This window comes from Rhinolophus ferrumequinum, chromosome 8 (genome assembly GCF_004115265.2).
Source record: "Rhinolophus ferrumequinum isolate MPI-CBG mRhiFer1 chromosome 8, mRhiFer1_v1.p, whole genome shotgun sequence".
Taxonomy (NCBI): domain Eukaryota; kingdom Metazoa; phylum Chordata; class Mammalia; order Chiroptera; family Rhinolophidae; genus Rhinolophus; species Rhinolophus ferrumequinum.
In genome coordinates, this window is record NC_046291.1 from 49,353,125 (window position 1) to 49,373,721 (window position 20,597).

At 49.5% G+C, this 20,597-nt stretch overlaps 2 protein-coding genes across 2 annotated transcripts; both read right to left on the reverse strand.

Annotated features, from left to right (window-relative positions):
- Positions 1–1,254: 1,254 nt before the first annotated feature.
- On the reverse strand, positions 1,255–12,683 carry LOC117025548 (uncharacterized). Its single transcript, XM_033111464.1, has 3 exons — positions 12,640–12,683; positions 12,064–12,471; positions 1,255–1,725 (listed from the first exon to the last, which is right to left on the reverse strand). Exons 1-3 carry the CDS (start codon positions 12,681–12,683, stop codon positions 1,449–1,451), a joined length of 729 nt encoding a protein of 242 aa, XP_032967355.1. The 3' UTR covers positions 1,255–1,448.
- A 2,591-nt stretch (positions 12,684–15,274) lies between these two features.
- HOXD8 (homeobox D8) lies at positions 15,275–18,943 on the reverse strand. Its single transcript, XM_033112368.1, is given in 3 exon segments — positions 15,275–17,923; positions 18,290–18,722; positions 18,724–18,943. Coding segments are annotated over 3 exon segments (891 nt in total). The 5' UTR covers positions 18,886–18,943; the 3' UTR covers positions 15,275–17,627.
- Positions 18,944–20,597: the final 1,654 nt, after the last annotated feature.

A 20,597-nucleotide genomic window follows, 5' to 3' on the forward strand; every position in this document is an offset into this window, starting at 1 on the left:
CCCCATGCCCAATTCCCTTGTCCGAGAGAGGTTTCCCCCAACTTCCCCTAATGCCAAGTGCTCCCAACAATCCTGTCTTCCTGGAGACACTGGGCCTAGGCTTTATCCAGACAAATTGGGGGAGCCTGCTGGGCCAGGTGGGGACCCGGTGAGGGTACACATTTTCATATTTGTTAGACGCTGTGACCTGCATTTCACCTTATTGCTCGACTTGTTCAGACAGGTCAAAGCCAACGAGTTATTGATGAACAAAAGCGTTAAATATTCACCTCCTGCACAACTGCTCATACGAATGCTTTTGATCTCTCCGGTTTTTGTGCTGTGTTCAGCTACAGGGTGCCGAAAGTGGGTTTTCAAGCAAGGAGCCTCAGCAGAGATTAAGCACCCAAGAACCAGGGTAGCGGCAGGAAAGGGGTAAGGCAAGGGGATCCTGGGGACACCAGATTTTCCAGCCTAGAGCCCAAAACCCGGTTCACTTGAGCTAGCCTGATTTGTAGAGGGGAACTGTGTACTGGCGAAATCTCCATTTCTCGGGTTGAGCGCAGCACCCAGGGAGTCTACTAAGCTGACAAGCTGGAGGGCAAAGAAACCTGACCTAGAGCCATGTCCCAGCATCTCTGACCCTGAAGAGAGGGTGTCTCACGAGAGAGGGAGGGTGCCAGAGTCCTACCGCCTTCACATCTTCCATCTCCCATCAAAATAAAACTATCTCCGTTTTGCAGTGAGGGAGGGGCCACTGTGTTTTCCATGATTCTCTTGCCATTGCCATCATCTTAATGAGACAGTCTTCCTGGAGACGTCACAGGCCTCCTCAGAAATGTACCTGTCTTCCGTGGCATGTGCAACTCAGAAAGATCTAACTTCAAGCCCAGGACCCCAAGAATGTATGCGTCCTCCTCACCTCTCCCAATCCCTTCCCTCTCCCCCAATATTTGCCTGCAACACCAGCCGCTCTGGCTCAGAAATTATCGAATTGCAGTTACAGTAAAGCAGAGGTGACCAGGAAGGGCCGTATTCCTCCCTCCTCGCTTGGCCCGTGTCCCCAACCCAGGGCCCAAACCGCGGAGGCTGGGGCCGGGGGAGGGGCGAGGAGGGACTTCTACCTAAAGCTCAGAATCGCAGCCCTTGCCGAAAGCGGATCCACTCAACACACCCACCGTAGAGGGTTAAATTTTTTCTTTTGTCTCTTTTTCTTTCTTATTTGTATAAAACACAAGAGAAGGTTGGTCCAGGCAGGACCGGGTTAAGCTGGGCTGGCCTGCGGGGGGGAGATCGCGTCGTCTTGGTGTTTCGCAGGTTGGTCCTAGCAGAAGGCAATACTCGCCGCAACTTGTTAATAGGGCGGGCTGCTAATTAGCTGCAAGCTCTTAACAGAAGCGTACTCCGTGGCAGAGCTGCACCTGTGCGAGCTGGGAAGACCTGGGAAAGCCCAGAAGGTCCAGGGAAGCTCAAGAAGACAAGGGCGAGAGCCCGCGGCACATTTCCTTAGTTAGGTGACTGTGAACTAGGCCCCACAAATCTTTCCAGGAACTCAACTTAGAGCCACCACCTCCAAAGCGAGCTCCCCTGCAAGCGCCAGGCCGGGGGAGGCCGGGCCGTTCTTCCACCCGCCCCCTCCCCTGGTGCGGCCCTTGCCCACCACCTCCCCCGCTATCAATACCGCCTCCTCGCGATTCGGAAGAAACGGGAAGGTACTTACAGCGGCGGTCTCTCGTGGTCCTGAACCTGTTGCAATGAAAACGGGGGTCACTTAAATTACACAGGATAATAAAGCAGAGAGATGATACACAGAAAAATGACAAGGCCCAGACACCCCACCAATACCCAGACCTCCCTGTTTCGGGTGCCCGCCCCCAGGAACCACGCCAAGTTTTCCGCGGAGCGGAGCGGGAGAACGCAGTCTTCAAGGGCAGACCCACGGAATAGGAGAGCATGGCCCTCATCACCTCCCTTGGGCAAAACCTGACTGGTTCCTTGGCCCTACTCAGTCTGCTTGTAACAGAGTTTCCCCAGTGGGAAAACGGGAAACGAGGAGAAAATGGGCCTTTTGTGTGTTTCCTTCTGCAGAATCGGCTGGCTGGGCTCAGGTCCACTGGGTAGGGAGCAGCCGCTTCATCTGTCCCCAGCCCCAGCTTCCCGTTGTCTTGCGTTGGGAGCAATTCAGCCCTCTTTTCCAGTTTCAGATTGGTTTCAAATTTCCCAGCCCCAAACTAGTGCCCCCCAAACCTGTCTTCTCCTTCCCAAAGAAGGACCAGGCTTGGCTGGGACTTGCCTTCCCACTTCTGCTCCAATTCAAAACAAAGAGCAATTTCCAAGGGAAATGAGGACCCAAATGATAACCTAGGAGGAGGAAAATCGATGGATTTAAAGGTAAATGGCAATGCTTAAGATTGTTATCCAGCTTTATGGATATGACATCATTTTGTCATCATTGCTGCTGGAGAATCCACAAAGCAATTTTACAAAGCAGAGGTCCTCACAGGGGCTGGTGTCCAGCTTTAAGTTTTCAGTCTCCTCTAGTTTTATTCTAGGATGGCATTCTTCTCTGAAAAATCTCAGAGGCAAAGCCATTTCCATCCTTATCCTTTCTCTCTCCACCTGGACTACCACTGTCGTATTCCACTTCTGAAACAGATGCTACATATGGGGAGGAGAGAGACAGTAAGTCCCTCTTGTGAGGTGGGATCCCTCAACTCCTAACTTTCTGTGTCCAGAGGGAGGGGAGAAATCCCCCGATACCCCTTCTATTTGTTAATTTAGGTTTAAGCTAAAATTAGAATTAACTTCGATGGGATTTCCCCCCACCCCAGGTGGAAAAGAGAGGCAGACAAATCCCCCACCCCTGGAGCTGTCCTGGAAAAAGTAATAAGTGACTTACTGGTTTTCCCTCCTAGTGGGCAGGGGAGCTGGGAGTAGAACCGCCTCCTGAGCCGGGTGCTAGCTGGAGCCTCTCACTTTCCTATCACTGCTCCAGGAACCAAGCATCTGCACTTGTATGCTCTTAACCTAATTTATGGTGGGAATTATATTTTGGCTTGTCAACTCTCAAGCCATAAAACAAAGTTTATTGGAATCACGTGCTCGTAAATAGCCACTCAGGTCCCATCTCTGCAGAACCATAAATAACCTTTGGCTTTAAACTTTTATTCACTAAATAAAGGTTCACTGCAACTGTTCCCTCACATCTAAATAGTTCCAAATATCCAAGATGAGGGGGGAGGGGTCATATTCATATCAATACCCCGGGCTTTTCAAATAGCATCTTTTCAGAGACGTCTGTTTAAGTTGGGAGATAGTGCTATTTGGAAAAGGCTGGTTTGGGCATGTCATGAGTCTTTGACTGCATTCACTGTGAGTACCATCAACTCCTTTATTTCAATCATTTTCTAGCTCTGGATGTGGTAAACAAAGAGGAAAGCCAAGGGCCACTTTTTACTGCTTATACCAGAAGTTATTTGAGATTTTGTTCAAGCTTCAACAGAAAAAAGATGGTTAAGGAGAGGCTGGGTGGGCTTGGGGGTGGGGTGGCAGTTGGAGATAACACTTGGCTCTGTATTGTTGTGCATGGGCTCAGCAAAGTTGAAGGTAGCTGCATGCTTAGAGGTTTCTATAATTTGCTTAGATCTGAAAGGAAAGCCTTTGCAAGTGACCAAACTGCTTAAAACAGCAAGACTTGGGGTTTGGTAAAGTGAGAAAGTGGAGAATAGCCCCATCGGAATCTTTGGCAACTGAAGCTTTAAAGAAGGTTATAAAACAATAAAACAGCCCTGGTGTGAAGGGGAGAGGGTGTGAGGAAGCAAATGAAGCTCTGAAGGAACCCAAGCCCAGGAAGTCAGATGTCCCCACTCCCACAGTTCCCCAACCACAGGGCTCCGGGCTCACGTTCCTGTCCAGGGCCCAAACCTGGGTGGGTCCTAGCCTCCCCTCCTGCAGTGCCACTCCCACGAGAGGGAGAGCCTAAGAGAGCAGAGAGCAAGGAGGACTGTGCTTTCCTGTTGAGAAAGCCAAGAAAAGGAGCTTGGGCCTTAGTGCTGCTCAATGGAAGAGTGTGATATTCTGTGCTTGGGGGAAGTGGGGTGGGAAGGCTGCCCTGAGCTCCTACCAACAGGAGTAAATAAATGAGGACTGACCCCCAGCATCCTGCCATAGCCTGCCAGAGTTGCCACCAAACAGTGTGAAAATGTGTGATTTTTATTATTCCAATGAAAAGAATGGATGTTCCATGGAGATTTGGGGAGCACATACACATATAATTTGTGAATCAAATTTAGTTGCCAAAGTTCTCATCTGCAAGTCCCACTAAGCCCATGAAAGAGATCCCTCTCTACAATTAAGAGGAAATTTGCCTCCTAATTTCCACCTACATATGCTCCGTGCATTTCTAAACCCATTTCCTGATTTGACTTTCATTAGCTAGAAAGCAGGGGGTTGTAAGCCCAGACTGTATGCATCCATCCCCGCCCCCCATTAATAACTTAAGAGGATTTTTTTTCTATTTCACTTGATAGCATCTGTTTTCAAAATATGAATAAATACCAACCCTTTAAAAAATGGTTTCTGATCCTGTTAGCACTAGGTGAGCAGCTTCAAAATTAGTCCTTGTTAAACACTGTAAAAAATAATCAAAGTTTGAGGGGTGGGAAAAGCTTTCTTGATTTTACCTTAAGTTAATATAACAATTAGTTAAAGGATGTATAACTTTCTAGGCAATTGTGATGACCTTTCTATGGGGGTGGGGTAAGGCTAAGGAGAAGACTAGGATGAGTAGATAGTGTTTGAAACAATGCCTGCCTGGCACCTAGCTAGTTGGGGTTTAGCAGATATTTTTGTGAATGAATGGTAATGAGGATGGTGATTGGGACTTTCTTGCGGTCTTCACTGTGGCTTACATAAGAAGATACAACCAAACAGCCTACTCTGTATATTTAGAAAATAACAGGAAACAAGCTTTGTGTAGGGAACAGGAGGAAAGACAGGAAGACACTGAGGCAGACATCTTCAATTACTTTCAAATCTTAGGACAGGCAACGTAATTAAGGAGAGTATCCATCTTCCTACAATCTTCCCTTGCCCCATGTCCTGGGCTTCTGTAGATGAATGAGAGAGCAGATATGGGGAAGAGCAAACTTGGTCTAGTAAGAAGGTGGAGCACCGGGGAACGGCAGACTAGCTTAGGCTGATTTGTTGGGGGTTTTCCCAAGGATTTTCAATGGTGGTGGCAGTGGTTATGAAAGAGGGGGTAGAGGAGGAGAGGTCAAAGCCTTATTAAAAACCTCTAAGGAATTCGTTTCTGGGTAAAGTGAGATTCTAGGCACTGTCCCTCCCCATTTAGCTGGAAAAAACCAGTCCTGGGAATTCCTGCCCAGAGAGCTATCATCAGTGAGATAGAGTCCCTGTAGGGATCCTCCTGACCCAAAAGCCAGAGCGGCTGCTAGGAAGGAAGACACATCAGCTGCACTCAAAATGTAAGGAGGTCTGCCCTCTGCCCACCCTAGGGCTCCTGTTGTGTGGCAGAAAAGAATATTCTAATATTGACTTTTAAGAGTTTTCTTGCCCAGAGGAGGTGTTAAGCTCTCCCCTTAAACTAAATGTCTGCTCAACCAGGATAGGTGTGGATGCGACTTTAGATGAACTCCCTAGGTCCGGGACAGATGGAGGAAGGAGACTGCCCAGGCCTGGAAGTTAGGGATACAGGCTGGGGGTGGAGCCAGAGAAGAACTGATCAGGGAGTCCCAAGCAGGACAGAAATATGATTCCATATTCCTGGCACTGTGCTGTGTTACTGAAAGAACACTTCTCCTGCTACCCCCACCCTATCCCCTACAATTAAGTCCATTCATTGGCGCTCTGGCTTGGTGTCTTCTGGGAAGAAAAGGTGACTACAGAAGAAAACTTCAATGAGAGATGAGATCCAAAAGAATGGGCCTTGGGACAGAATCTGATGGTGGGGGCAGGGGCTGGAAAATTCTCCAGTGATCCCAAGAAGAGCAGGGTCTGGGATGGCCATCTAAGGTTATATGGCACGGAGTTGGGGGTGGCTAGGTGGCTACAGTGCTGCCGTATGCCATGGGCCCAACTCCACCTGATGTGGTGGATAGCAGAAGAGACTATGTGTGTTTTGAGAGAAAACCTGACCAGGAAGCCTAGCCAAGGGTTACAGAGACCCTCTTAGGGAAAGTCTATAGGCAGCAGTCATGGAAGCCAGGGTTAAGGGGCGGGGAGGAATCTGGTTGCAGGGCGTGTGTCCATGTGTGCAGGTTGTAGCCTGAGGTAGTATTTACATAACTTTTTAAAAGATTTTAAGAATTTCAAAAATTGGAAGGGCTGGAAGAGCTGATGGTGATTTAGGCACAAGGCCTCTCCAAGACACCGTAGCATCACTATGGCCCAAGGTGGGATCTATGGTTCAGCCATGGCTCTGGAACCCAAATCTTGGGACACAAGCAGATTATGGGGGAGTGGGGCACTTCTGGTCTCCCCTGCCGTTGCCCACCAGCCTTTTGCTTTTCCACCAAATTTCAAGAAACTGAAAAGAGAGTATTTGCCCAGGGGCTGAAAAAGAGGGTACTTGCCCTGGTAGGTGTGATGATAGATGGTGGAGAAGGTGACTTCAGGGTGTAGACAAGGGGGCCTGCTCTCTGGAAAGGCCGGAAGCTCTCTGTATGAGTCACAGATGTGCCTGTGTGGGAGTGAGGCCTCCTCTACCTGACATCTGCCCACTGAGGAGCTAGGACCACTTTCCTCCTGGGTATGGCCCTGAAGTCTACCTGTAGACATGTGCCAGACACTGAGACCTAAGAAGGCAGGGGCTATGAGGCCTATTACAGCAATAGGAAGAGTCCCAGAACTACGTTCTCCTGAGTCTGCCACTTCCTGTGTGACAAAGCCTAGGCTTGTCTTCTCTATAGAATTCAAGGATTGGGTGAGTGAACCAGGTCTCTTTCAGCTCTAAAAGTCTAGACATGATTGCTGAGCAGAAAAGGGATATTGATGATAAGGAACACATATTGAATACTTGTTATGTGTTAAAACACTTTTAAGTACTTAACCAGTGAGTTAATATATGTAAAGCAGTTAGAATAGTGCTTGGCACATAGTGCTGTATAGGTAAAAATCCTCATAACACGTGAAGGTACTCTTATTATCCCTACTTCTCAAATGAGGAAACAGGTGCAGAGAGTTTTCCCTACTTGCCTAAGGTCACACAGCAGGTAAGTGTTAAAAATTTGAACCAACGTAATCTGAACCTACACACCTCTGAAGTGTCCAAGTAAGCAAAGGATCAATATCACTTTCTCCAAAAGGGAGCATCCCTCAACCTATGGGATAGGACATTATAAAACCCAGTTAGGGAGGGAGCCCCAGAAACTATGGGGAGTCCTTCAGTGGTAGAGAGAATTTGGCCCCTGGAGACAGAAGAACCATAAAAGAAGGAGGGACTCTTGGCCAGTAGTTCTCAAACAGAAGAGTGCATCCTAATTGCCCTTGGGGGAGACTGTTTACAAAATGCAGGTCCAGGACATTATGGTATAGTAAGAAATCTGGCGTGAGACCCAAGAACCTGCATTATAAACAAGATTTGAATGCAGGCCTTCATTAAGAATCACTGCCTTGAAGTAGAGAAAAGAGGGAGCAAAAACGACTGCATCGCCAGGAGACAATGGAGGATCTATCAGTGGGGTTGGATCAGAGTCAGTTGAAGTTGGGTGCCACTGCTGGTGCAAGAAACGCCCCGAGGAGCCCACCATATTCCTGGAATGGGCGCAATAGTGAGAGAAGGGTGTGTGGGTGGTGTGGTACAGGGTAGAGATGGGCAGGGTTCTTAAGCCGAAAAGTCAATAGGATACGCCACGGCTCTAAGGGAGCCTCAAGGAAATTCAGAAAACTCAGGTCTTGCTCTAGGTGAGCCACGGCGAGGCCCGTCAGCCTGCCGGGGGCGCCGAACGCTGGGCTTTTCAAGGTTGCCCATTCTGGGTACCAGGGATCGCAGGAAAGGAAAGTGGCAAGAACAGCAGCCCATCATGAAGGGGCTCGCTGGCACCCCGCGGATTAGGTACGCCTTGCCCTACCACCGGACTCTACTTTCCTGTTAAGAGCCCAGCGCGCGAAAATCGCGCCCCCTCCGGGAAGGCAGAGAAAGTGAGGTGGCCTACCACCCCGGAACCTGCCTTCAGGCTACCGGGCCTCAGGGGTGTCTCTGCTGCCCATCCCCGGATGCAGCCCCTGGGGTTGGGCGCAGCATAGCCAACCCTCATCAGAGGCGGAAAGCACTTCGAGAGCAGAGGTGGAGAGCGGGGAGAGGGAGGGGGGGGTCACGTGTCCTCCCTCCTCTCCCCCCTCCCGCTCGCGCCCGGGGCTACTCCGCGCTGCCGCAGCCTCGAGACGCTTGTCCTACAGCGCCTCCTCCTGGACAAGGCACCAGACAGCTGAACAGAGGGACTACGCCAGGCCCGGATACCCGAAGCCGGTGATTGTGCGTGGGGGCGGAGGTCTCCCCGCACCAGAGGCTGTGAGCTAGTCCTGCAGTGTCCCCCGCGGCGGCCAGAAGGAATCGAGAGGGCATTAAGGCCGCCCCCGCGGCACTCCCTCCAGCACTGACAACAGGCCCGCGGCCCAGAAGCGTGCATCCTCCATTAATTAGATGAGCCCAAGCGGAAAATCCCTCCAGTTTGTCCGTGCATTTATTTATTTATTTGACCGCTCTCCGCTGAGCCTTGTGCCCCCCGCAGAGCCCTCGAACGTGCTGCGCTGGCGTAAGAAGATCCGGGAATGGTCCGGCTGAAGGATTGGCTGAAGTTTGGCGGTTTGAACAAACGCCAAGAGGAAAGGCTTTTCCCCCAAAGCAAAAGCACCAGGCTGAAAAAAATCTATACACTTCACTGAGGATTTCTCTCTCTCTTTTTTCTCTCTCTTTCAAAATCTTCTTTTAAGGTGTTAAGTATGTATGTGTGTGTGTTTACTTAACACCTTGAAAGAAGATTTGGTTTCCCTTTGGCCACTAGCTCATACTTGCACAGTTTCTAAAGTACAGATTTAAATTGAGGTGGGGTGTGAGTCAAGATGATTGAAAACGCAGTCAAGGGCAAGATGTTTAGCTATATTTAGATTGAAGGCCGGAATAAAGGAAAGATGAGTAGCGAATCCTGAGGGAGGGAGGAGTGGAGAGATCGGGTTATATCTTCCTGCTCTGAGTCCACTTATCCCCTCCCCCCCCCCATAGTGCTCTGCTGGTTGGATCCCCAGGCGGGCTATTTCACTGCACATGCGCCGCCGGACGCCGGGTGAGCGTGCGTGGCAGGCGGTTCGGGGCTATGCGGGGTGCGGCACCACGCATTGCCTCAGCGCCTACCTGCGGAGGAGCTTGGATGCCCTATGTCTAAGGGACAGAAAATATACTTTTCTTTTCCAGGAAAACTATATTAAAAGCGTCAACCGTCCTTCTGATTTGCAAGCCATGTTCCACGGAACAGCAAATCGCCACGTTACCAATGAACACTCGTAAAGTTGTCATTTGGATCAGCAATTTCACATCTAGTCACCATATCTCCTGAATCATTAATCAAGGCGAGGGAAAACACCCTACGTTTAGCGAGCACAACTTCTCCCTCATTCTGCACAACTATTAAGTCTAAGGGACCAGTTCCTAGAAAGAGGGTATCTGTTCATACCAATTCCGGAAGAGTGGCCCTAAATTGGACTTAAATCGGAATTCCGAGTTCTTGGTGGCTTCTCCTCAGCTTCCGGTGCCCCTGCGTGCCCTGCCCGGCGGCCGCACTGCGGCAAGGCCGTAAATACCTCTTAACAGCTGCCTGCCAGCCCAGAGTGAAATACTGTCTTTGTTCCGATTTCCCCTGCTTCTCGAGCTCAGAAAACAGAATTTTGGCGAAATATATTTATTTGGAGGACCATCTGACAGGAAAATACGTCTGTTTTTCAGCCCTGGTGCTTGGCCACATTTGCAATAGCGAGCTTTGCTCTTTTTCCTGGTCCTCAGGGATAGCGCAAGCCCAGCTCACAGCCTGACCCGTAGACACCACGGCCCAGACATGCCATCGGCTCCCTGTCTATAAATGGATAGAGGTTCAGGCCAAGGATGCTGGGAGTTACACTCTCTGGCTTGTGAACTCTTAGGGTCCAAGTGATTTTCATTTCGTTTAATTTTTTTTTACTGGCTTAACAGGGACAATGAGAACGTTTCCGGCAGTGGCAAAAGCGTTAACTAGTTTCCTCGTGGACAAGGTGGCCTGAGTTCAAATGTGATTTGCAGATTATTTATTCCCTTAGATGCAATCGACCATTTAGTTCCAATAAGCTCTTAATATTACCACGGGGAGTTACAAAGAGCCCTTCAGTCCTCCATATCTATCTGCCCATGACATCACCCTCTGCTTCGTAATCGGACCTGCAGCCTGCCCAGGTTCCTAGTCACTTGGGCGTGCTCAGCCACGGAGCCCAGGGAAAAACGACTGAATTTCTGAACACCAGGGCTTGGCCATCATGGCCTTAGCTCCTCCCCACCCCCACCGTGGTGGCAGCCAACCTAGGGGATCCACAGGCTTTGGAGCTACCAGGGGAGGGCCTAAGAGCCCACGACCAGGGGCCTGCTTTTCAATAGGTAATGCTTTTTACCAATATGAAAAAATAATCTCAACACCCATTGTACCATAGTAGAGAAACAGTTACATAGTAGAGAAACAGTTACATAGTAGTAGAGAAACAGTTACAAAATACAGACATTACAAATTTTTAAAATACTCAGTTTCTTATTTGTGAGTGATCATAGTGATCCACAACAATTTCGCAGACCTCAACTAGCCACAAATCGTGGCCCTCCATTTTGAAACGAGCGCGATTCCATCGTTAATTGCTACAAAATACCTTTCTACGAAGATATTATGTATTGTTCAAAAATGCTTTTACGGCCAACACGGTTACGGTTACACCGGAATATTTGGGGCAACATTAAGTTAGATTTGCCACTGGGTGCTTTGAGACCATACTCCGCCATGCGCAGGTTCATGCCATGCGCAATGCGGCAGATTATCCAAAGTTTTAATATTTCATGTGTCCATGAGTAAATAGGAAATAGGATTTAAGAAACTACATACTCAAGTACCGTTCAAAATCGGTGGGAGAATATAGCATTCTTTTTCTGCAAAGGATTTTTCTTTTGACCTCAGACTAATATTTTGGTTCAATAATTTAAAGTAGAGGGGAAAATGTTGCTATATAATATTGATTTGTAGGCAACAAAAACCACAACACGATTGTACATTTAAAGAGCAAAATACATTTTTCTTACTATGGCAAATAAACATAATGCGATTGTTTGAACTTAGATATGCTTCGCATTTTTGAAATGTCTTATTGTTTTTTTTCCCCAAAACCTGCACCAGATTTTCGGATACCCCAAAACCTACCAAAATATGCATCATTTTGTGGCATATAAAATAATCCAAGTTCAACTTTCGGATTATTAGATGTGGGAGGAAGCTTTCTTGAGTTGTTACAAAAATTCACTAAGAACTAGAGAAACAGTTTGAAATATTTAAAACTCCATCTCATACACAAGGCCCAATAAACCATAAACCCTAGAAATGAAGTCAGCATCACCCACCAAAACCTAGATGAACAAACCAAGTACATCCTGGATACACAGAATCCACCCACCCCCACCCCAAGCCCCAATCCTCAAAAAACACCTGTTTGCCTCCCAGGTACCTCTGACCACAAACAAACCGCAGAACTCTGCTCTATACTACAGAGTGCTTTTAGGGACCCCCAGTAAAGCTGAGATGTCCAGGAACCATCTACACACCCTTCCCAGGTTGGGGGATTGACGGGCTCTCGATACAGGCGGTGGGATCCTGTCTGCCGCTATCCACCTCCCGAAATCTCCAGAGGAAATGGGGCTTCTCTTCGACTTCTGAGCTCAGCCAGACCCCATCCGGGACCTTGGGGACACCCCGCTCAGAGATGGAGTGATTAGGGAGCAGAGGGACACAGACAGCCACCCCCAAGTCTCGGGGAAGCGTAGGTGGCGGGGAACGGGACGACTCTTACCCGGAGACTGCCGAGCTCGAGGCGGGGGGTCGGCCGGGGCGGCTGCTGTAATCCTTTAGGCGCTGCCTGGCTGCACGCACTCTGGGCGGCAGGGACCCGCTCATGCTGGAGAACGAGCTGCGTCGGAACCGCGCGGTTGCGGTCACCCGGAGCAGGCCGGCTGCTCCTGGCGGGCGGTGTCGGCGCCAGCGGGGGCCTCGGCGCCTGAGGCTTCTTCCGGGCTCTCCCGCCCTCCGGGCTCCCCACCGGCTCCGGAGGCGGCAGCGGTGCGCCCGGAGCGAAGCCACCGTAGGGCCAAGTTGGGCGCCCGGTGGGTTCCGAGGCCGCCCGTGAACCCCGCACTCCTGCAGCCGACGACTGTAGCCCACCTCTGCAGAGACAAAGGTTAGAAAAAGAGGGGGTGAGGCTCTAGGAAGGCAGAATGCGGGGGGAAATTCGCCTGGGAAATCAGGAAAAGGGCCGTGAAGGCAAGCGGCGCCTGCACATGACCAGCCGCAGCCAATGACGACCGCAAATAGGTCATAAAAAGGTCTATTACCAAGTTGTAAATTTCTTCTTCAAACAAAAGGAATTTACTGCAATTCCTTGCGGATTTTGCACGTACAGCTTGCAAGCGCCATGTTTTTTCCTCTCTTTCTCTCTTTTCTCCTGTTGTCTCTCTACTCTCTCTCTCTCTCTCCTCGTATCTCCTCTCTCTCCATCCCTCCCTTCTCTCTCTCCCTCCCTCACTTTCTATCTCTCTCTCTCTCTCTCTCCTCCCTCCTCCCTCTCCCCCCCCTTCTTCCTCCTCCCTCTGTCTCTCTTCTTCTTCCTTCCTCCCCTGCTCTCTTCTCCTTTGCTCTCTCTGCCTCTTTGCCTCAGTAGTTCCTGACTCTCTCCCACTTTTTCTAGGAATTATTTTTTCTTTTTTGGGTTGGCTCTATGTTAGAGGGAAAATGAGTGGGGTGTACGGTGTACTGACCAGGCGCTTAGATTGGTGATCTTGGCAGTCACCTCCCTCCAAATCTCCCCTTACAGGGGCACTTGACTTCCCCTCCCCACCCCTCACAAAAAGCCCGCTCTGGAAGGCAGCCAAGCACTTTCGGGTTTTGCCCCTCTAATTTCCTGGCAAGACAGCGTCAGTGATCTTGCGCGGGAAACCTGGGATTTGCAGGCCAAGAAATCAAGCTCTCCTTCCTAACCCCTCTCCAACATAAATTGGGGTCCCTCCCATTTCTTGGGGTTTCTGGGGTAGGAGAGTCACCAACCAGCTCAAAGGCTGGAAATGGTTTTAGATAACTGTCAACGTCTCCAAAATAACAGTTTGAGCTCCCAATGTCTGGCCTTTATCTGAGCCGAAACACCCTCCTGGTCAGTGCTGGGTTAGAGGAGAAGCCACCTTTCTGGACCCCCTCTGAAACCCCTTGCTGTAAGTCTCCCCTACGTGCAATTCTCATTTCAATGGAATTTAGTTCTAGTTTCTCCCCTCTTCTCTGGCCCCCAAAATGTTTGTCCATTATAAAGCCTATTCAATGCAGTATTGAAAAGGAGAGAGACTTCATTTATTCAGGAAAAGAGGGACTCCCCAGTTTCATCCTTAGGGGGGAAAAGTCATTTTTCTTCAAAGGCAGGGGTCACATTCCCTTTGCACCTCTGATAGGAACTGCTCCAGTGAACCTTGGCTGAAAGTAAATGTCCTTGGCTGGCCCCAGCAGTCCCTCCATCATTAATGCACGGGCATGGCCATCCAGGCTTCAAAACCTTCCTGAAAGAGGTAACTCCTTCCCCGACCCCCATCTTTGCAAGGACACTGTCTTTAGACTTCTTATATGTTTATAAATATTTGCATTGGATATCTATGTGTAAGTTCTCTGCTATTTAACATCCTCACACCCAGTAACTACCTAAGTTGACCTGGACTTAAGCAGGAAGTGTCCAGCACCCTCTGCAGATGGCCATTTATATTCCTTGAAAAAGTTTCGATGACCTTGGATGTTTCTGATTAAAGGACTTCTGTTGCCATCTGTCAGCAAAAGTCATATTCTTTCTGGAAAAAGTCAGTGGGTTTTAACTTTGCTGGAGGGAACCATAGCAGCAGCCAGAGTCCATTAACATGTTCTCTCTTTCCCTGTCTACCCCCAGATGCCCAAGGATTCAGCAAACAGGGGAAGTAAAGGACACTGGTTTGGGTGTAAAATAACACCACCTTCTGCATTGAATAATAATAAGACAGTGTTTTTAATTACACAGAAAATGGGGCAAGTTGTTGGGCCCTCCCAAACTAGAACACTTTACACTGGTCTATTATTATACATGTGGAACAGAACAGAGATTGTTCAATTCTACAATTTTCTGAGATATAATCTCAATTGTCAATTTTCCTCTACCCAAATAAAAGCAGAGCTTTATGACCCTCCTTTTCAGCTTGGGGAAGAAAGACAAGGAAAAGACTCTTTGCACTGAAAAGGCAGCCACATTTGCACTTTTTCCCCCTGTGCAGAAGTAAGGGGAGTGCTGAGCTTTGTGGAACCTCACAAAATGGCAGTCCCTGAACTGACTTTTCTCTAGGAACCATTGAAACCTACACCCTCTTTTGTGTGTTTCTGGTCCTTGCAAACAGAGAAACTAAATCACTTAGAAGTCTTGGTTCTTTCATTCAGTGTTAACATTAGAGGGTCCTGTTTTTCTCTAAATGGTTTACAGACCTCTCTAAGAAGACTCCCTAAGCAGTCCAGGGCAGAGAAGCAGTCACCTGGGTTTGCAAAGGGTTCTTTGAAAATTTATGCAAATTTCTGCAGCAAAAATGTTTGCTCGTTTGTTGCCACAACCCTTGAATGTTTACAGATTTGAGCCAATTAGAAGGGCATCTTCTGCTCTCCTCACCGCGAATCTGTCTGCATGAAACACCAGGATGATGGGTTTCTAGCCACTGTAGGAAAAAAGGTGGTGTGTGTGATGTGTAATTCCCCAAGCTCTGTATTTGGAGATAAATCTATGCTTTCCACATCTACAAAAGGAAACATATATCTACATTTATTACCAACACTTTTTGCACATGTGCAATCTATGTATATGTACAAATCCACCAAATATATACCAAAAAATCACCAAATTTGTATATGTACAAATACTCAAATATACCAGTAATTGCAACAGTTTTTCTATACATAAGCTACGATTTTACCATGTGGTTAGGGCAATGATGGGGCCAGAGGTACAGCACTTACAGAGCAGCACAGAACACAGAGGAAATAAGGACATTTTTACGTCCCCTTCCTTCCATTATTTCATCCATCCACACACCAGGTCCCCCATCTGGTAGAGTTTTGCCCAAATCAGTGGCTCTAAAAGTAATATTGGGGGAGTATTCTTGAGGCAGCAATTTTGCTAATAGAGGAATCCTTTAAATGGAGGGCAGCGGGAATTTAGCCAGCACCAGTTTCTGGCTAGCTTACTGTCCTCCCACCCCCAGGCTGTTCCTTAGCCATCCTTTAAGGTACTTGGCATCCTTGCTGTGTGTCAGCCAACAGCAGAGTCTCAGGCAGCACACAGAGCGAAACGTTTCCAAATCCAGCATGCACGTTTGCAGCTGTCTCCCCTCGTGCAAATGTTTCTTAAGCCCTGAGCCACCCGTGACTTAAAATTGTCTTTCCTGGCTCAGGTCAGCTAATGCCACAGCCACAGCCTCTTCCATGGATAGAAAGTCAGATGGTGCTTTGCCACTGGCCTAATCAATGCCAACATTTCCCTGGTCCTTAAAGTGGCATATAAACAGCCCGCCAATGCCTGAGGGGGTGATCTAGGCCTAATTCCATTTTCTAGGATTCCATTTTCTTACCTCTGCAATAAATGCCACTCTGGAAATTAAAATGTACCTCTTTAAAAATAAATGCATCTAGAAAAAGCAGAGAGCTCTTCAATGTCTACCTGATAAAGGTGCTTTCCCTTTTGCAGGGAGAAATGACGGTTTACTTGAATTTCTTGTTCTCTCCTGCCCCTCTTCCCCCTCCTTTTCTCTCATAAAATGGCAGCTGCAGGAGCAGCCTCGAATGGAAAATGGATATCTTGTTAATAACAGATCCCAAACCCCAGCATCAGTGTGGGCTCAGCGGAATAAGCTGTGGTGTAACCTGGCTCCGGGTTGTCCCTCACTGGGCCTACAACTCGAGTCCTTTGTGAAGTTCAAAGCTTTCACAGTATCTTAGCAGGGTTACTTAGAGCAAAATAAAGCGAGGATAGCCTAGCCAGTCCTCTCTGGAATGAAAGAAAGCGCCCCCTCCCCTACATTTATTCATGTATTTTTATAGTGTGGGTGCATGTAACCCCCCACCTCTTTTTTTATCAAATAGAAGCTTTAGCGGGACATTGCCTTCATGTGAGCCCAGGCAATTGTTCCTGACTCAGGAAAAGAGTTATTTGCGGCGCTCAAAGACACTAGCTCTAGAAAAAGATTCATTTCTTTATTAAGGAGCTAGCTAAATTCTGGAGCGGTTGTTTACACTCGGGTTTTTCTGCATTTGCTCTCAGGGCTTGTTTCAAATAGGTGAAACCATCCTGGAGAACAACAGAGGACGTACCAACCGACATCTGAGACACACACTGCAAGTTGGCTCAAAATGGGCGTGCAAACAAAGCGAAGGGAATACAAATAAATATGGCACCTACTCAAAAAAAACGGAATCACAGCGGTGGCCACAGTATAGACACCTAGCATTCAGGGAACACCAAAACGAAAGCAAGTTGAGAAAGCAGAGGCATTCCACAAAGCGACTTGCCAGAGTGAAAAGTTAATGAGTGAAAATGTTATAACTGGCTTTTCAAGTATTCATTCACTCTAGATGATTACATTGCCATAATTTGTATAGATTACAGAAAAATCATTAAATGTCAACTTTGACATTGCCCTGAAACTTTTGTCACTGGCCCAACATTTTCCCCAAGTTTAAGGAAGCTGCAGAGCCGGGACTACACATTACACTCTTCAGCTAACATGTGCTTTTCAAATATTTGGCCCAGACTTTTCCCAGAGATACTACATTTACAAAATAAAGAAACCTTTTAGGAGTAAACAAAAGGCACCCGAACCATTATTACAAAAGCAGAAGAAAAAAACATAAATAATACATTTTAATCAAAGTAAATATTCTGCAGGCATAATTTTTTTTAAAAATTAATAGACTTCTTTTAATTTACTCACCATAAAGAAAAGATTCAAAATGTTCAAGTGCACTTGTTTGATTAATAAAGCATTTTATATTCAATTATTTAGTGCTAATCATTAGGAAGTTTATGTTGTTGAGGCAAATCACCAGCCCAAACATTAAAAACTACCATTATAAAAATATCACTAGAAGGTAGGATCAAATTACCCTTATATAGGACAGCTCAAGTGCTGCTTCTATACCACACTAGAAACTTTTTTAAACACCCAAATCCCTCTCAAAGCGCAGAAACCTCAAGAGCAGTGACATGAAGGTAGCTTGAAATACACGTAAAGTCTTTCCAACAAAGAAAATAGGTGATGTCCACCAGCATATGTTGATCATTAGCTTTAATAGTCAAAGGTAGAATTTTAAAGGTCGAATTTAATTCGTTGGGCCTTCAGCTCTGTCTTCCTCCAGCTCTTGGGCTTCCTTTTTAGTTTCCCCATCCTTCACCTCTTGTCGAGAAACCGGGAATTTGTCTTTGTTGTTCTCCTTTTTCCATTTCATTCTCCTGTTCTGGAACCAGATCTTTACCTGTCTCTCGGTGAGGGCTAGGGCGTGGGAAACCTCGATTCTTCTCTTTCTGGTCAGATAAGGGTTAAAAAGGAATTCCTTTTCCAGCTCCAGGGTTTGGAAACGACTGTAGGTTTGTCTTCCTCTTCGTCTACCAGGAGCTGCTGATTAAAACAAACAAAAGAGGAAAATAAACGTTTTAAACATGTAATCGTGCCTCTGCAGGTTGTTGGAGGTTTCTGGAATGGGTCTAAGGGATGGACTATGCACAACTCTCTTCAGTTGATATATACAGAATATGCAGGCAAGAGAGATAGAGAAAAGGTCTTCACAATTATTCTGTCCCCATCATCTTTACTTGGTTTCTCCTTTAAGGGGGTAAAAAGTCTGTATTACTTTATGAATAAGAGCCACTGTAGCTACACAAGAAGTAGAAGAGGGAGAGGAAAGGGAAGTTTTAAAGCTAGAACGTGAAATGAAGAGTTCTCCCCTTCTCCCCGCTTTAAAAAAAAAAAAAACTGCATCCCAACCTTGTGGTCTCATCCAGGGAAACATTTGAGAAGGAGACGAACTCTGATTTAAGTGGTCTGGGTCCTCGCCAATATTACCACTGGACGATTTACAGTCAGGATATTGTACCAGCTCGGCCTCTTGCTGGGTCGTAAAAATCGGCTGTCTCTGTAAGTTATCGTATCCGTAAAACTTCGCGGGCTCCCCGTGACAGGCAATCCCGCCGCAGGGGGGAGGCGGCGGCGGAGGCGGAGGATGCGGAGGAGGAGGGGGGCCGGCCTGGTAAGCTGCGGCCGGGCGGCCCCCACCGGGGTGGAAGTAGTCTTGGCCCGGGCCCGGGACGCCCCCACCACCGCAACCCGGCCCCGCGGGCGGTGGCGACGGGTGCGGGTGCGCGTGCGCCTGCGGGGGTGCGTGCGGGAAGCCGGCGGCGCTGTTGCCATAGAGCTGGCAGGGCGGCGGCGGCAGCGGCGGCGTGGCGGCCGCCGACCTCAGGCGCGAAGTGACAGTCGTAGTAAGTGGGATTGATGGCTTCGCCCGCCGCGGCCGCGGCCGCAGCCGCCGCAGCCGCCGCCTTGTACTTGGAGTACAGCGGGTTCACGAAGTACGAGCTCATCGGGGCGGCGGCGGCCGGGGACCGAGGGAGGGCGGCCCCGGGCGGGCGGGCGGAGCGGAGCAGGCAGGGAGCGCGCCGCAGCGCGGCTGCACTGCCGCGGGGGCCTCTGGGGCGGCTGCTCACGCTGCTGGGGCAGCCGGGTTACGTTGCTGCTGCCGCCCGCCCGCCCCGCGCGTGGCCTCTGAGGCTCGGCAGCCACGGACGCTCGGCTACTGGGCGCTCATGCCCGGCTTTCGCGCCTGCCGCCTCGGCCTCGCGCCGTCTCTCTCGCGGTCGCGGGGGCCTCACCCAGCCCCCACGTTCACCGCCCGCCCGCCTCTCCCTGCGCGCGCCGGCTCGGCCGCAATTTAATCGCCGACGCCCCGGGTGCCCTGCCCTGCTGCCTCCAGTTTCCTCTCAGGCACCCGGCGGCCCTGTACGCACCGGGACAAGAAAAAAAAGTGCGCCCGGCCCACGGGGACACTCTTTGGCTTCGGTTTACAAACCCCCTGCTCTGAAGGGAAAAGAAAAAAAAAATCACCCTCGGCCCCGCCACCTCTCACCTCGCCCCCCCCCGCGGCCCCCTCCCACTGCTCTCGCCGCCGCCGCCGCCGCCGGGCTGCCGACCCGGTGCGCCCCGGCGAGGCATTTTCGCACCACGCCACTGCGCGGAGAGGGAGCCAGATGGGGGTGAGATAACCGCGCGGAGGGATCCGAGGCGATATTGCTGCTCCTGATGGGACGCCTCACACTGCAGGAGATGCCTCCGCCGGCCTTAAAGGGGGCCCATAAAGCCGCACTGCCAAGGGTTCGCCGTGCCCCCGGGGCCCAGCGAACGTGGGCAGCGCCGGCGGAGTGGGGGCGCAGCGGTGCCTTACACTTGGGGGGTGGTGGTGGGAGGCAAGAAGGCCACTCCCAGGAGGGTGCAGAGCAAATGACTCCCTCCTCCGGCCCCTAGAGCAGCCCCGCAGAAGTTGGCTGTGGCTTTTTGCACTCTGGACGCGCGGGCGCAGCCTAGGAAACATGGGCAAGCAGTGTGGACGGAACGGACCGTACTTTTTAAGTTAGATCCTATCCAAGTGGTTTGATTAAAGCCATAAGGGTGACCCCAAAACCTGTCATTATCAAAGCGAATCTAAGCCTGTCCAGCCGAGCGGGCCTTGTGGAAATGAGATGTACACTTACCCTTGACGCACTGCATGCCTGGCTGAGGGCTCCCAGGTTATTGATATTTAATGGAAATCATGCCCATGAATATAGTTTCCATCATTTCAGCCTTGATAGACGTCAGCACCAAACGCAGGGGGGAGGCTGAAGAATGTGGGGAGGGAGGCATTAGCATTGCTGAGGGAGTAAGTAGAAAGCGGACAGAAATGTTCCAAGGCGGGAAGGAGGACTCACGTTGGGGTGCGTGGTATTTCCTTGGGCAGGACGCGCGGCTCCCGGGTTTCAGCCCCGGTGTGGAGCGGACCAAAGCAGGCAGTGACCCCGGGCGGAGCACGGGGACCGACGCCCGTGAGTCCCCCCATTGAGCCTCCGGGCCGGCGTTCGGATCCCGCCGGTTCCAGGCAGTTGCAGGCAGCACCCATCTCCTGTTAACCACTCTAGTTCATCAGCCAAGCCTGTGTAATTACTACCAAGAGCGGGCGCCGGGCTGAGCTTTAAAAGTTACTATTAATAATTTTTCCAAAGAAAAGAGAGAAGGTTCATCCTAGCTTGTGAGCGATGAGAAA

Coding starts and splice junctions, on each gene's coding strand:
- LOC117025548 (XM_033111464.1), bottom strand. CDS start 12,683: ATGGCGCTTGCAAGCTGTACGTGCAAAATCCGCAAGGAATTGCA. Junction 12,472..12,639: donor AAAATCCGCAAGGAATTGCA/GTAAATTCCTTT, acceptor CTGCCTTCCTAG/AGCCTCACCCCCTCTTTTTC. Junction 1,726..12,063: donor TCGAGCTCGGCAGTCTCCGG/GTAAGAGTCGTC, acceptor TCATTGCAACAG/GTTCAGGACCACGAGAGACC.